We start from the raw sequence: 16601 nt of genomic DNA on the forward strand, positions 1-16601 counted from the left end.
ATTCTAAAATGAATTTGCTAAGAAGGCTGCAAGAGGATGTGATTCAACATATAATTGGTATATCTCAAAAGAGCTTTCAGATACATGTATTTGTTTAATGATCTACAAAGTCCTGCCTTTGGTCATCAGAGCAATATCTGCAGTTAAGCTGTAACTTTTACTTCACAGCAGATTTTTTGGGGTTTTGTCAGAAAAAATACATTATTATACTGTGTGCTTGTGTATTGTTCCAAGAAGAATAGCATTTCAGCCTTTTTTGCGTTTTAAGAAGTAGAAATATTCTTGAACAGCTGCCGATAGTTTGGAGGTGTTCAGCTGAGAAAGATGAAAAGAAATCATCTGTGCAGATGCCTGCTGGTAGCAAGCAAAACTTCATACCTTTGTGTTCAATCCAAAGACAGTTGTGATTGTATAATCAAAGTTAAAATAAAGGCATATTTCATGTTCTTACCATTTTCTTCATGCTCATTTGACTATTTCATTAGGGCATGGTCAGACAGCTGCAGCAGGAGCTTGCAGATGCTCTTAAAAAGCAATCTATGTCAGAAGCTTCACTCGAAGTTACTACACGCTACCGCAGTCACTTGGAGGAAGACAAATCATGCTTACAAAAGGAACTGAAAAAGGTTAAAAACAAGGTACCTAATGTCTGTAACTGTGAATAAATGAGGCTGTTGAAAGAAGGCATGAGTATTGCCTTAAAACCCTAGAAAAAATTTCCAGTTCAGATTTAATAGTGTGTGAATGAATTTACAACCTAATGTCCATGATCAGAAGGTGTGGTTTGGCCAAACATGTTGTCTGATTTCTGAAGAACAGTAGATACACTGGACTGCTGCATTTGGACTTTTGTATGATGCCTGTCTTTCTTCTCTCCCTGTCCTTCCTCACTTTATTCTGCATTTATTTATTTATTTCCTCCTCTTTTTTGTCCCTATTGTAATTTGGAATCCTTAGCAACTTTCTTGAAAGTGAATTGCGAACTCCATTCTGAGGCAGGGACCACCTTTGTAGTGTTCTTAAACTGAATTATAGAGGCCTTGGAGTTCTGAAATAGAAATCATCCTAATCTTTTTATGAAGGGATTGTAAATTCTTTTATGAGGGAGTTGTGAATTTGTTTCGGGAGAAGGATGAACTTTTTAATTCATATTTTCACAGAGAAGCAAAGAGGTGGATACAAAAAATGTCACAAGTCACCAAAAAGGTAGAAAGGGCAGTGCTAGTGCTCGCAACTATGCTACAGGCCATGAGTGGAGGGATGGGAGAGGCCAGTATAAAAGATGGTGAAGTAACGCAGGTTGTGTTCATCTGCTAGTAGAAGTGATGGTTTGAATGTGCTTGAAATTATTACAGTTCCTTGGCTAGAGGGTCTGTGCAGAAATCCACAGTACCTGAATTCTTCAGCAGCAGCTGACTTCTCCCTATAAAAGCTCACCTGACTACTGTGGATTCTTACTGTGATTTTACAGTTGGAGGAGTTGGAAGAACAGCACCTCCAGTCTGAACATTGTGTTCGTGACTTGAAGACTGCATTGGATGATAAAGAAAGAGAACTAACAGCTTGCTCCCAGAAACTCCAGGACCTCCTATTGGCATCCTCTGGGACTAATACTACTATAAAACAACTAGAAGAACACATCCAGCGGTAAGAGAAGACAGTGGAGAAAAGCATCTGTTGCTTTCTGGGAACGAAAACAATAGCGTAGCCTTGTTACATCACAGCAAGTTAATACATGACTTTGAAGGATGTTTTTGTATTGGATTATATTATTTCACACTGTTCTTGGATAATTTGTGCTAGGTGGATTTCCATAATAAGACATGTATTTCTCTTTAAGCCTTGAAATTGAAAATGCCCGATTGGAAGCCACAGTCCAACAACAAAGCACTAGGATTGAAGCGCTTCAGAGAGACCTGCAAGTCTCTGCCTCAGTAAGCTGGTCATAAACTTCCCTTTTTGTAAGCTCCCAAACCTAGTCACCTCTTTCTGTGGGGAATTTTTAAGATGAGGTTGTCCTGGAGAACCTGTAGGAGCTCAGTTCCTGAGTTCTGCTGAATAGAGGCTGTTTGGAAAGCATTCCTCAGCTTTCTGGTTTTTAGAGTTTTCCCATGCTAATATAGCAAGTCATACTTAATGCTCTAAAAGATAAGGATATGACATTAATATGATGGTGTAACTATTGTTTCCTTTAGTCCCATCATATCAGATAGAATTATAGAATCATTTCAGTTGGAAAAGACCTTTAAGATCATTGAGTCCAACCATTATCTAACTCTACCAAGTCTGGTGCTGAAGCATGTCCCTTAGCACCACATTGATGCATCTTCTAAACGCTTCCAGGGATGGTGATTCAATCACCTCTCTGGAGAGTCTACTCCAGAGGCTGGTAAGTGAACACATTTCATTTAATATCCATCCTTAAACCTTCCCTGACACAACTTGACAACGTTTCCTCTCATCCTGTCACTTATTACGAGAAAGAAGAGACTGACACTCGCCTCACTCCAGCCTCCTTTCAGGTAGTTGCAGCAAGCAACAACATCTTCCCTCAGCCTCCTTTTCTCCAGACTAAACAACCCCATTTCCCTCAGCTGCTCCTCCTAAGAGCTGTTCTCCAGACCCATCACTACCTTTGTTGCCGTTCTCTGGAACTGTTCCAGGACCTCAATGTCTTTCTTGTAGTGAAGGTCCCAAAACTGAACACAATACTCAAGTTTCAGCTTCACCAGTGCTGAGTACAGGGGGACAATCACTTCCCCAGTCCCGCTTGTAACACTGATACCATTGGCCTTGGCCACCTGAGACCTACCAGTAACAAACTGGAGCCATTGATGCTGGTTGTAAATACTACAGGAACAAAGAGGTGTATGTGATACTTATTTTTGGTAACAAGTGTAAACTTCAGTCTGGAAAGTCATAGTATGTCTTCTTGCTTCTTTTAATGCTTCCATAGGTTCATAACCGCTTGGAAGACTTGATAACTGGCTTCCAGACAACACAGGCAGCTGTAGACTATCACCACCCGCTGCAGGTACATGAGTGGCTTCTATGAATGACTGTTTTAGTCTTTTGAATTTTTGTGGGCAGGTAATTGATGAAAATATCAGGTGTGCTGTGTAGGCACAGTTTAAGGCAACCTCGAGGGAAAAGGCTGCACATTTCATCATCCCTGTGCTGCACTTTTTTATCTCTGTCTTGTGGTGTATAAAATATGTGTTCATCAGCACGATTTGTTCGAATTCTCTCCCCTATCCCACTGGGCAAGTGGCTGTGTGGTGCTTGGCTACCTACTAGAGTTAAACCATGACAGATGATGGATAGGATGGATGTTGTGGGCAGGGGGCAGATCTGTGGTTGAAAGCTGAGAGAGGGGACTGGACGTGGGAGATCCATGTCATCTTTGCAGCTTTGTCAGAGCTTGCTCTTGAGACCATGTTAGTTTCTGTCCTACGACTCAATGTTTCACCTATTCTGTAAGGATATTTGAGAAAGTTATGTACCCTGAGTATTTTTTTGATATAAGCCTTTCTGATAAGGTTTTCATAACTTTCTGTAGATCAATAGACTTGTTTATTTGTTTGGATTTTGGGGGACAGGGAGATTGTTTCTTGCAGAATGCCACTAAAAGCATCTAGGCGGTTTGCATTCTTTATACTTGACCTGAATCAACAAGTTCTGCTCTACTCAAGTGCATCTGGTTAGGCAAATCTTTGTCCCTTTGTGTAGAAGCATAAATAGCATTGCTGATCTGAAAATGTTTTCTTGCTCTTAGGAGATTTACAGCTGTTACCCCTCCCTCACTGCTTCTGTATTTACTGCAGTGGGCACTAGAGGAGTATAGTATAAAGCAAGTATCGTTATGCACTCTAGGGGACCTTTGGAAGAAAGGTGTAGGGTGATTTTGTGCATGTCTGTGTTGTCTTATTCCCCAAAGTTGTAACCTCATCTTGTCACTTCTAGAGTGTTCATTCTTTCCACCAACAGCTTCAGTTGTTCTTGGCAATGTTTCCTGAGGTGTGTTTTACACTCTGCATGAACCTTGATCACAGAACTTGGATGGGGAGAGGAAAGCTTGGGCCTGTCTCCCTTTCAGTGGCTGCTTTCTACTGCAGTGCTGCCTGTCCAATCACCTCAGATTTTTCTTTTGCCGCTGTTGCTTTCACAGATGCAAAAGCAGAATGTGGTGTCCCTGATGCCAAAGGATAGTGTGTGGGAAGAGCAATTGAAGTCAATAACCCACCTTGAAGAGCGTGTTGCTCAGCTTGACAGGGAAAAGGCTGATCTCTTAGAACAGGTGAGCCCAGCTAATTCTCCAAACACCTAGCCAAGACCCAGGAGAACTGTGTTCACCTTTTTTTCAAGTTCTTGCATGCCCAGCTTTTCCTGTTACCCCTGTTGTTCAGGTGCTGATTATCATTTGGGGGTTGACCAGCAAGCAATTAAAAGCTAGCTGAGTATTTTTGTGTAAAATTTAAAGTGGTTCTGTTGGGAAGAGTTCACAATGTGACTCACTGTCAGTCAAGCACATGGAGCAAGGCTGCAGTTCCACAGTTCCTTCCTTGGATTGCCTTTGGTCATCTTCAGACTCTGGTTTCTGGGCAGGATTAAAATGCTTCATGTTTCCAGTGCAATTTATGGATGAGCTGCTGCATGTTTTCAGGATAGCAGGAGCACTGTAGAATCCCAAAAGATCAGGTTCCTCTACAATCTCCTGCCTGCTATTCATTAAAGATTTCATGAAACCTTTAAACTGACCTGTGCTCTCCCATGATGTGCATACCTACTTAATCCTTGCTATGAACAGAGAAACGGTCAAAAGTGGTCTCCAGGATCTTCTCTACTTTCTTGCTTTGAAGCATTAGAAGAGGGTGGCCTTTGCTTCAGCGAGGGCATTTGTTTTGTTGTTAGGTATTGCCCTGTTTGATATGAAACCTGAAGTGATTAAATGTTCTCAGGAATTCTGTCTCTTGGCATTCTATGGAACTTAGAGACATACTGCAGTTTCTCTGTGGGGAACGCTGGGTGCTCATACTGCGTTGTTCCTGTGCTCTGTATGTCTTATATCTTTTCTGTTTTGAAAGTGTGAGAGTGAAAGAAAGAAAGTGAAAAAGCTGGAAGAATTGAAACACCCAGTTGAACTGCGTTTGGACCAAGAAATTAAAAGAAATGCTGATCTGCAGAAAAACTGTAAGAGGTATGGCTTTATAGTATGATTAAGAGGTATCCCTGAGTAGAAGTCAAACTTCATTGAACTTCAGTGTAAAAAATTGATGTACATTAAAGATTGTTTGTGAGCCAATACAAGCCTCATGTTAGTTCATGCAAGGTGTTTATGTGCATGAGCCTGTATTTTTCAATAGTTGCCATATGAGTTGTAGATATAGGCTGCCCCACAGTTTTCCTGGGGAAGGGATCTCTCTTGTACCTCTTTTTAAGGTGTAACGTGGACCCTCCATGTGATTTGTGGCACAGGAATGCTGGTTTTCCTAATTCCTGGTGTTTCAAGTACGATGAAGGTTAAGCAAGCCATGTCTGTGCTGCTTACATGACTGTGGAAAAAGGCCACTTGTTCCTTTCCTTCATTTTCTTGACTCATTTGCTGTTTAGGTTGAAGAGGCTTCTCACTGGAGCTGTGAAGAAGGTACAACTCTATGAAGAGAGAGAGATGGAGTCCCAGCTGAATTTGCAGGGAGAAATGAAGAACAGGTCTTCTAAATTGGTCAATGAAATTGGTGAACTAAGAGCAAAGGTTAGTACTGGTTTGTTTCAAATTTTCTTGTGATGGTGTATTTCTTTTGAAATCTGTTATTCTTTCCCTATACTTCCTTTCATGTTGTTGATTTAAAAAAAAAAAATTCCCTTGGCTTTATTTTGGAATTTATTTACTTTTCTTGATGCTCCTTCTACTGTTACAATAGTAGATGACTATAACTTAGAGTAATGAAGTCATTATGGCTAAAGATGAAAATGTTATGTGAAAAACAGATCTTGCAAGGGCACATCAAGGGCAAGTTGTCCTGCAGAGGAGGGGCAAGCCAAGAGTTGCAGTAAAGGCTGTCAGAGTCCATGACCTGAAGGGCCAGGGAGCAATCTCAAGGCCCTTACCAAGAAGAGCAGAACAGGTCTAGTGACAGTAAACAGGGTCAGCCAAGACTGCAGATTTCCTGGCTGGTCCATAGGAACAGGCAGGTCTGCAATCCTACCAGGAAGTCCCATCCATGGGTGAGACCAGTAAGGCCCAGCACTGGCCTGTCTGCAGCTAGAGGCTGTGGCAGCAGCTTTGAAGTCTGACAGATAATTCATTCTCTGGAAGAGAGAGAAGTGACACTGCCATGAAGTTGGCTTTGCCAAAGATCACCCCTTGAGCTCTGTCTTAGGCATGAGGCGAGCAAGAAGCGGTTCAAGTTTTGCTTTTCTAAATGGTGTTATTGTTTCCAGGGCATGATGTGTTGAGCCAATGCAGAAAACCTTCTGTAACTTGCTGCTTGCTAGGAGCTGTCTCAGCCTATCTCTCCCATGTTGTTGTTGGGACCCAGAAGCGGCCTTCTCAGAAGTGTTTTTTGAGGTAGCTCTGGCTGCTCAGTAGCATGTTACTTCTTACCTGTTTCTGCACTCACTACTCAGATCTGTTGCTAAAGCAGCCATGTCTCGGAGCAGAGCTATGTTTATGTTTAGAAAGTTTAGAATGCAGTGGCTCATTTTCAGTAGAAAAGTTAATTTAACTGTCTAAAATTTCTCTTTTCTGTTAGACTCAAGTGTTTACTGTGCTAGTTTCCTCCATTTCTCTCCAAATCAGAAGTGTGCTCCAGGTTCTGACAGCGCAATGTCTGTCACCACCCTTTCTGTGGCGCTGTTGCAGTGGTTTTAAAATAAGGAGAGGGAATTCCCAGCTCCACAGAAATTCTCTCTTTTCATTGTTAAACCACTCTGCCAGGCCAGCAGTCCTCCTCAAGAGCCCTTAAGTGCCATCAAAGCCATCACTCTGTCTATTCAGACCAGATATGTCACAGGTTGTTTTAAGACAATAGAGTCATTGGACTCTCACACTGAGTCAGCAGATGACTGTCCTGGGTTTAGCTGTTAAATAAGGACAGTGACAAATACAGTCTCCATGGCCAGCCTGTTTACAGATTTTTCACAAAATGTACTAATTTTAGATCCCTCTTGTTCTTTTTTGCTGTCTACAGGTTGGTGAACTTTCCCAGCAGCTGGAGATAAAGTCTAAGAAATGCATGCAATTAGAAGTACAAAATCAGGATTTGCAAGAAGAGTTGTCCACCATGCGTGGGAACCATGAAAAACTGGAGAAGAGCAAATGCCAGCTGAAAGAAGAGGTGGCTGACCTTAAACATCGTTTGGAGACTAGCATGGGCCAAATAGAGCAATATAAAAGAGTGGTGGATGAACGAGCTGACCAAGAAATAAGGCAAAAACTACAAGAAGTCAATGTGTTTTTGCAGGTAAGTGAAATTTGAAATTCTCACTTGTGTCTGCAGTCTCTATTAATATTTTCGTTGGGGTGATCATTATTTTTTAGTATTTTATTTTCAGTACCTGATTCTGTGTGTTAGGGCTGTACTTCTGTCTTTCCTGAAGGGTAGAGGGAGAGGGGGGAATGTGGCTGGCCAAGAGGGCCTGCTGCAGATCCCTGAATCAAAAGCTTGCCCAAGATAAATTTCAATTTTGCAGTTCTTGGGGGAATATCACTGTCTCCTGGTCTTGTACTCACTCTTCACCCTTAATGGGTATTGTAACTTAGGGTTGTCATGGCCAGGCATGCAGAGCTTGCTTTGTCACTGGGCAGGGGAAAGTACTCAGAAAATAAGTCACTGAAGTTGCAGGGGTTCAAGGAGGAGGGAGGGGTGAGAGATCCTCATAATTTCTTTGAGGAATCCTTTTCTGTAAGCCCTGTCTCACGTACTGTTCCTTCATTAGTAGCTTTGATGAACAAAAGTGCTAAGAGGGGGAATTCTTTCTGAATTAAAATAGTTATTTAATGTACCAGGGTTTAATTCCAGGGTTCTACCTTGCTAGCTGATGGTAGTGAGGAGGCATAGTTGCTTCACTGAATAAAGCTGCACTCTTGGAACTGGGTGCATGCAGTAGACTGGCAGGGAGAGTTCTCTTTTTCTTTGTTATTGCTGAAAGTGCATTACCTGCTTCAGACACAGGCGGCCTCTCATGACCAAATAGAACAAATCAGAGCCAGTCATCATGCTTCAATGAGAAACCAGCTAAAACAGACAATTAAAGATTTCGAACGTGAATTGGACAGGATAAAAAGTACCCAACAAGACAGTATTTTTCAAAAAGAATCCACACAGGCAGAAGTGCAAAAGTACAAAGAACTGTATCTGGAGGAAGTGAAAATTAGAGGACGCCTAGCAAATAAACTGGAAAGGTAAGTCCATGGTTTTTTGGAGTGACAAGATGATACTCCTTTTCCCTCATGCATCTTCCTCCTAAAATCCCTTTTCTACATCTGGCCAGCATTATGCATGTATGCATAAGGTTACATATTTGTGAAGAAAGTACCTTAAGACTCTTTCCCTTCATTAGAACTGTCCTGATTTCTCTTTAGTGTTCCAGCAGTAACGCCACTAATCATGGCATTAATATGAATAATAGTATGAACAAGTTATGTTCTTGTTTTGGGCACTCTTTGTCCCTTCTGCTTTCAGAAGGTGAATAATAGCCAAATACCTGGAGGATAACTTCATGAAAGTGTTAATACAAAGGATAATTCTTAGCATGCTTCCAAATATTTCAGAGCTAATGAGAAACTAGCAGAAGCCAATGCCAAACTCCTTCAGGTGCGCCACAGAAGCAAGTCTTTAATCACAAGCAGCTTTGCCAGTGGAGATCTGGCTGCAAGTCCAGTTCTGTATTCAACTGAACTGGGACATCTTGGCAACAGTTTGGCACTGAACAGAAGTTTAAGTCTAGGAGGAAGCTTCCTAAGTCCAGCCAGGATCGCATTATCATCAAGAAAGAGTGTTGAAGCTTTCGTGGCTAAGGTAAGCATCTTGGAATACTGTTCTCAAGTACTACCAAACAGTATCTGTAAGCAAGGTGTGCTATTTAGCCTGAAGTTAGAATCTGTTTGCAGTTCCAAGCCATACAGTCTGATGTGCCAGAACAATTGCTACATGTGGTAGAGGTGAAGACTTTTTGGTCTTTGGATTGTACAAATTTTCAGGAGTGCTCAAAGACAAAAAATAATGAAATCTAAATAATTAACTGTGTAAGTACATTATTTTACAAGGGAAACTGTGATTAAAAAAATGTGGTGGTATAGAAAATTCACAGCTAACCTCTTCATTAAATTTTAATGTGTAGCATGTGTGACCTAATTAAAACAGCTGACTTTAGATGAGTGCAAAATCTCATCAGACATCTTTGTTTGAGATACTTTTTCCTTCTTTTCTTTATTCTAGCAGTATCTTCACTGGAAATTGTCTTAGTACATAAATATCAACAAAGGGATGCTTCAAAAAGAGGATGATATGAAGAGAATGGTGTAACTTCTCACTTTATACTTCAGAACAGGATGTTTGGTTTTGTAGTTACTGATAAATGTTATTACATGAAAAGGTAAAATTAACTTTTACTAGTCCTCAGGAAGTCTTCACAGCTTTCTAATTGTGCAGCAATGTTGCAGCCTCTGCCATGCCTCTAGTCAAAGTGTGCCCTGTAATAAGCAGTTAGTGTTACAGCAGATACCTCACGTCATGCTGAACAAGGAGCAGGGAACAAGTGAAGAAAAGACGACAGAGAAATGGAAGTGAGAAGAAAAAGGCAAAGGAGGAAACCATCCCACTTCCAGAAAAAAAATGCTATCCTAGTTTAAAAGAAAAAGGCTAACAGTTGTGTCTTTTTTGAGGAGGAACAAATGAAAAAAAAGACAGTGAAGGGAAAGAAAATGTGGAGTACTCAGTACTACCTAGCTGAGTAACAGCAACATTTATCAGGTAGTCATTTCCATTTTAATTTTCTAGAAGAAATTGGAACTCTCTGGGCATCTCAAAGTCTTGTCAATACCAGGATAGATATCTTCTTCCCTTATATACTTCCCTTTGTCTGTAAACTTGTGTGCTGCAAGGAGATTTTAGGACTAGTGTCCGGAATGTCAAGCTTAAATCCTGACAGCTGTGCTAAAGGCTGGTGAAAATGAACATGGATGTCTCAACACAGAAAATAATCATGAAATCTTCTTGCTGTAACCAATGTGAATTAGTGGATTTGTGAAACCAATTTCACTTATCATGGGAATGTTTGCTTCCAGCTCTCTCTCAATGGCTGTTGCTTTTCTGATGTAGTTTTCCATCTGCACTCTATGAAGTATATTGCTAGCTTGTCTGTATTGCTAGTTTCTTTTCTTGCTTCATTTACTTGTAGGCCATGTTCCTATTTCTTACTGAAGACCTTTGACCTTAATACCAATTTTATTTCTTCTACAGCTCCTTAATAAAAAAAACTGTTCTTTGCTTCTTCTGCAGCCAGGACAAGGTTTGCAGCCAGTACTGTTTCATGTTGGGTGGTATTTTATACTGGAGATGTTTTATTTATTTGTGCTGTTTGATTTTGATAAAAGCTTAGTGATTCATTCACATTTTCCTGATACTAACGAGTTCAAAATATTTGCAGTTTGTCCAAGTGAAAGAATGACTGCTGCAGAGCATTTGTTATGTTATGGCTTCTGTGGTAGTTAATAGTCTGTAAGATGACAGGGTACAGATTTCACCTGTTATAATGGAACTTCTTTAAATAATAGGAGTAGGCTAGTTTACCCTCCTTGCCCGTTCTGATAATCAAAAAGTTCTTGGTAGTAGCAGAGGTTATCTGGAGTACCTGAAATTGAGTTCATAGACTCTTGAGTATCATCTCAGGGAGTCTTTACAGGATCCTACGTACTCTATGCTCAAGTAACTCACTCGAGTCAGTAATAAGTCAACACAGATTTCTGAAAAAGAATTATTGAGAAGGTGACTGATGCAAGGGAAAGCTAGTATGTTACTGCCTGAGGAGATGTGCCACTAGTGAGATAAGAAGTACTTGCTTAGGCAGTTTGGGGTAGTCTGCTGTGATACCTTTTCCAGAAGGCAGGGAGGAAGGAGGAACAGTGAAGGCGATTCATAGCCCTCAAAGGTGTATTTTGCCTGGCTTTTTATTCCCTTTTCCAAAATTGCTGTTAGCTTTAATTCCATCTATTTTTCTTTCCTTAGGCATGGATAAGAGTCACAAAGATGTTAATGGAATGAATAAGAGGAAAAGATGTTTTTCTTCTCTTGATTTATTTGTATATATTGCAGAGGGTCCTGTGGACCTTCTGGTCATTGCAAAGGCTCCAGAAACCAGATAGAGGGGTTTCTTCCATCATCTCAACTACTAGTGAGGATTTGCTTAGGAGTGATCCTAGTTTTGGGTCATGTTTTGGTCTAACTATTAGTTTTCCTGCTTTTTTTTGTTACCTGTATCTCATTTCCTGTGTTAGGAGATCCCTTCTCAGGATTTTGCTGCTCCTTGTACCTGCTTGAAAATAGAGGTTTGGGGATTTGTGGAGGGCTTTTCTGTTGCTCCTTCAGTTCTGTGCTCACCTCTTCTTGCTATGAAGACACATGCTTTTCCAACAAAGTACCACTGAGTGGTTCTTCTGGAAGAGCCAGTGAATTTGGTCACAGCTATCCTTGTACTCCTGGAGAGAGGGCCCTTCCCTCCACTTTATTGGCATGTGGCCCCACTTCTTTGTCTGTTGCAGTTACTGCCTGTTACTCTTTCCTCTTGTGAGCATATGCAGAGTGCTTCCTTTCCTGTGGGTCTTTCTCTGTATGGCCTCTTGAGTGAATTGTACATTTTTTAGCTCTTTTATTATTTTTGGTGGTGGTGGTATCTTGCCAGGTAAGGCTGCACATTTCATAAAATAAATACTTATTCCCCCAGGGGTTCAGTATTAAAACTGGAGAATCATAGAATGGTGACAGGGAAGGGGCCTTTGAAGGTATCTAGTCCAACCCTCCAGCCCTGCTCAAAGTAGGGTCAGCTGTAGCAGATTGCTCTAGCCAGGTTTTGTACCTCTACAGAGATGGACACTCCACAGCCTTTTCTGGGCAACTTGTTCCAGTGTTTGACCACACTTAAGGATTTTTTTTTTTAATTTTACAATTAAATGAAACTTTCTCTATTTCACCTTATGCCTGTTCTTCTTGTTCTTGGCACCACTGAGAGGAGTCTGGCTCCATCTTCTTTAATCCCCTCACTAAGTATTTATACACATAGATAAGGTCCAACTGAGCTTTCTCTACTCCAGTAAAGAAACAAGCACAGCTTTCTCAGCCTCTCCACATAGCTCATGTTGTCTAAACCCTTCAGGTATCTTCATGGGGTCCCTTCCAACCAATACATTCTGATTCTATGGCCATCATAGGCCTGGAAGCTGCATGGTCTCTATTTTGAAATTCACTTTTATGTGTCATGATATTTGCAAAAGCAGTAAAGAAAAATCTCGGCATGACCTATAGGAGCTCTTTAAATTTTCCATCCTAAGGTGGAGAAGAGAAAAATACTGGCTTGTGCTTTTTTCTGTACAATAGGATATGTCAATCCAGTAGCAGCTGCTGTTTGATCTCTTTTGTTAGGAAATTGCAGAAGCCAGCTTCAACTGAATTTGTCCCCGTGGGTGGTATTTGTGCATATTTCAGCATTTAGCTGACATTCTGCTCAGGTGTTTGATAGATTTTAACCATACCTTCATTATAATAACTCCACTGTGCTTTCTTCCTGGTTTTTTTTGGTTTTGGTGGGTTTTTTTGGTTGGTTGGTTGGTTTTTTGATGGCCAATTAAAATCCAGGTGATGAGTTACAGCTTGTTTTGTGCTACAGTTCATGTTGCTCAGCAGTGAGAATGCTACAGCCTGGCTCACCGAGAGTTTCTCTTCATTAAAAATTATACCCCAAACCAAGATCTCTTTTTGGAATAATAGTTTTTATCACGTTGTGTGTGGGTTTTAAGAATGCTTTACAGGTTTGACTACTACAAAAATATAGCTGTTAAAATGTGAACTGTATGTTTTCTATATAATTCTAGGTACGACAGGAAATGGATGAAAAAATCACTAAAGAACTTGAACAGGGTAAGGTATCATTATGTTAGCAGTGTGTTTAAGGAAAAAGGTGACTCTTCCCAACTCTTGGAATGGCTTGAAAGCTATCAAGTTCCTAGCTATCAAGTTCCAGGTTAAAATTGCATGTGAAGAATTCCTGCTTACTAAAATACTGTGTAGAATGTTACACAGTTACCTGAAAAAAATGAAGCTCAAAGAAAATTAACCCATTTCACCCACACGGATGCACTTGGCTTAAGCTAAGTCACCTTTCAGTGGAGTTAATCCTCAAGCACAAGCACCAAATATAGAAGAAGCCCTGAGATAAGATTTTTATAGACTTCAACCATCCCTTCTATATACAGCAATTGCATTCACCCATAAGCCATACCATACACAGTGTCTGCTCTTAGTTCTTGATTTTTGCCATCTTTTTTTCATTGGATTCCTTTGTAGCTTAGGTGTTGCAGCCTTTTTTGCACAAGCAAGAAGACTATAACCAGTGACAAAAGATCGGTTACTGAGTGATCTCCTAAAGAAAAGTGTTTAGCCAAACATAAGACGAGTTGAATACTTGCAAAGTGTAGTATAAAACATGCACTTTGAGGTATCCAAAGAGGAATTCCACCCACTTGACAACAATTGTTCCTCCAGAGTTACTGATTTGCAGTGACTGGTGCTAGCTACAGAATCACAGAATCAATAAGGTTGGAAAAGACCTAAAGGATCATCAAAGTCCAACCTGTCACCCAAGACCTCATGACTACTAAACCATGTCATCAAGTGCCACGTCCAATCCCCTCTTGAACACCTCCAGGGATGGTGACTCCACCACCTCCCTGGGCAGCACATTCCAACATCTTAACAACTCTCTCCGTGAAGAACTTTCTCCTACTTCAAAGCAGCACCTGAGATAATTTCCTTCTGTTCCTTGTGTGCTTTTAATCACATAAAGAGTATTCAGCTGTAGCTTCATAGCTGTTTGCATGTGTCTGAATGGACACAAAGCCATTGCATTGCATCTATGTGCAATTTGACCATAATTGCACATCTGCTAGGAGTCATAGAGTCTGTTTGATTTTTGGGGGCCTTGCCTGTAAAAGGTGTCTGGTTTCTTTCATTGAGTGCATATTTTCATGGAAGAAAGAGGGGTTTGCCAGGGCAAGTTACAAAGGTGCCCCGCAGAGAAGGTGCCAGGCTGGGAGACTTGCCCTAGCCTGACCACACTGCAAAGGTGTTTGCATTTGCACAGCAAGTCCTTTTAAAGTTTGTCACAGCAAATGCAGAAGCTGGTTTTCAGAAGCAGTGTTCCAAAAATGTTTGACCATTTAAGAAAAATGGACACGCGAGGTTGAAGAGATCTGCAGGGGGCTACATTTATCACTGGTGTAAGGAGGAGTCATTTGTGGATTACCTGAAGATGTTCAGTGTGTAGCCTCTGGAATGAAAGAATTGCACTAGCTTTAGAAATATATTGACAGGTAAGCAAATGTGGAAAAAAAAAATTTCTTCCTTTTGTGCCAAGCCCTTTCATTGTTGCACTGGAAGTTTTTTAAGCTCTGTAGATGGTAGTCTCTCTAGTTCCCTGTACTGTTTTTACAATGATTATTTGGCCCTAACTGCTGTAAATGTAATACCAGAAATCTTCTCTTTTCTCCCTAGCTACTGTTGAACTTCAAACTGGATCTGCTGGAGCTTCTCCCATGGTATCTGCTGATGGATCTTCCAAAAATTTCTGTGTTGATCAGGATCCTCTTAGCAGGGCAATACAGGAGTACCGTGATGTTTTAACCAAAAATTACATGATTCGATAAAATTCTAGGAAAGGACTCTGGAAATCATTTTGTTTACATAGTGCATCTGTGGTTTCCCTTGCCATGGGTCAGATGTGAAAATGTGTTTATTGCAGTCTGAACATAAGTGCTAAGCCTTTAAAATGGATGTAAAGCACACTGCACTTACCTGTCGGTTTATTGATGCACAGTTGTTCTATTTTGCACTCACAGTAAAACCCCTCTCTGGTTTTTCTGACTAGCAGATTGACTGATCTTGATTCTTGAGGTTGACAGACTGTCAAAATGTCCTATGAAGGCAGATGCACTCTTTTGCTCCATACATGGTTTCTGTTTTAACAAAATCCCTTTCTGATTATTCTTTTCACTGTTTTGTTTTGGGTTTTAATGTTTTCAGTGTTATTTTTGAGCCTGCTGCTTCAGTCCTGATGCAGTGAATCTTTCTGCTGATAAAATGACAGTTTTACAACTGTTCGAACTGGAGAATAGGGCACTTTACATTGCTGTTACTTTATGCATTTAAGGTTTAAATTTGCTGTGAGTGTATAGTAGTGCCAAGAAAGTTGTGGTCTGTTTGGTATGTTTGTGTTGTCTCACAAAACCACAGAACAGGTGAGGCTGGAAGTGATCTTTGCAGGTCATCTGCTCAAGCCCCCTTGCCTCAAGGAAGACCACCTAGAGCCAGTTGCCCAGGCCATGTTTGCCTTTTAATGTCTCCAAAATGGAGACACCACAAACTCTATGGACAAACTGTGCCAGTGCTCGGTCACCATCACAGTAAAAATGGTTTTCCTGATATTCATATGGAATCTTCTGTCTTTCAGTTTGTGCCCACTGATTCTCATGGTATTCATGTTGATTTTTGTGTTAAAAATTACTGCAGCTTTAGATGTTTGCAGTTCCTACATCCACACCTATGATATACCTGAGCACTTCACATATGGCAGGGGGGAAAGGAATGTTAATATATCAACTTTCAGTCTCCTCAGTACTTTCCAAAACTTACGTGATACAGTTTTTTGCTGCTAGCAGCTGATGATATGGTGGCAGTAGCCCAGATGTTAGCCAGTGTTGTGGGGCATTTGTGTCAATAAAACAAACAGTGTTACTTACTTCAGGGAGTTAGCTGTTACTGAAGATCTGTAGTTGTCATTTCCTGCCTGCAAAGGGGACTAGTGATCTAAGAAGATTATAGAACAAAGTCCCAGTTCTGGAAGAGTAAGAATAGTTGTACTGTAAGACTGGATAGATATGGGGGTTTTACCCACTAATTCAAAGACTTGACAGTGAGGAAAGCAATGAATGCTGCTGTGACACTTCCTTTTCAACATGAATACATTTTTGTGAAGAAGCTAATACACTATGTATTAGCTTTGTGTTTAATAAACTTTGTAATCTAGTACACATACTTGTTTTATTGTTTTCCTTCTTGATTCTGTTTTTCACTGGTTTCCCTGCCCATATAATTCTCCAGAGCTCTGCTCTGCTTACTTCATCTCTGGTCATGGCTGCACTAATAAAAGCTGGGTGTAGAGTGGGTTGAGAGTAGTGCTGGAGAGACTTGGATGTACTGATTGATGAGAAGGTCAACATGAGCTGGCAGTGTGCTCATGCAGCCAGTGTGCTCATGCAGCCCAGAGGGCAAATTGTGTCCTAAGCTTCATCAAGAGGAGTGTGGACAGCAGGTCAAGAGAGGTGATTATGC

At 40.8% G+C, this 16601-nt stretch overlaps 1 protein-coding gene across 1 annotated transcript in view; it reads left to right on the top strand.

The window, feature by feature from the left end:
* The window catches only part of ANKRD26 (ankyrin repeat domain containing 26), a 48216-nt gene extending 33299 nt beyond the window's left edge, over positions 1-14917 (top strand). Inside the window, 12 exon segments of the mRNA XM_054399980.1 lie at positions 486-638; positions 1472-1647; positions 1841-1934; positions 2957-3034; positions 4169-4297; positions 5085-5197; positions 5611-5752; positions 7191-7463; positions 8169-8404; positions 8774-9020; positions 13088-13133; positions 14766-14917. Coding sequence (XP_054255955.1) covers positions 486-638; positions 1472-1647; positions 1841-1934; positions 2957-3034; positions 4169-4297; positions 5085-5197; positions 5611-5752; positions 7191-7463; positions 8169-8404; positions 8774-9020; positions 13088-13133; positions 14766-14917 — 1839 coding nt within the window.
* The last annotated feature ends 1684 nt before the right edge of the window (positions 14918-16601 follow it).

This window comes from Indicator indicator, chromosome 3 (genome assembly GCF_027791375.1).
Source record: "Indicator indicator isolate 239-I01 chromosome 3, UM_Iind_1.1, whole genome shotgun sequence".
In the NCBI taxonomy this organism is placed as follows: Eukaryota; Metazoa; Chordata; class Aves; order Piciformes; family Indicatoridae; genus Indicator; species Indicator indicator.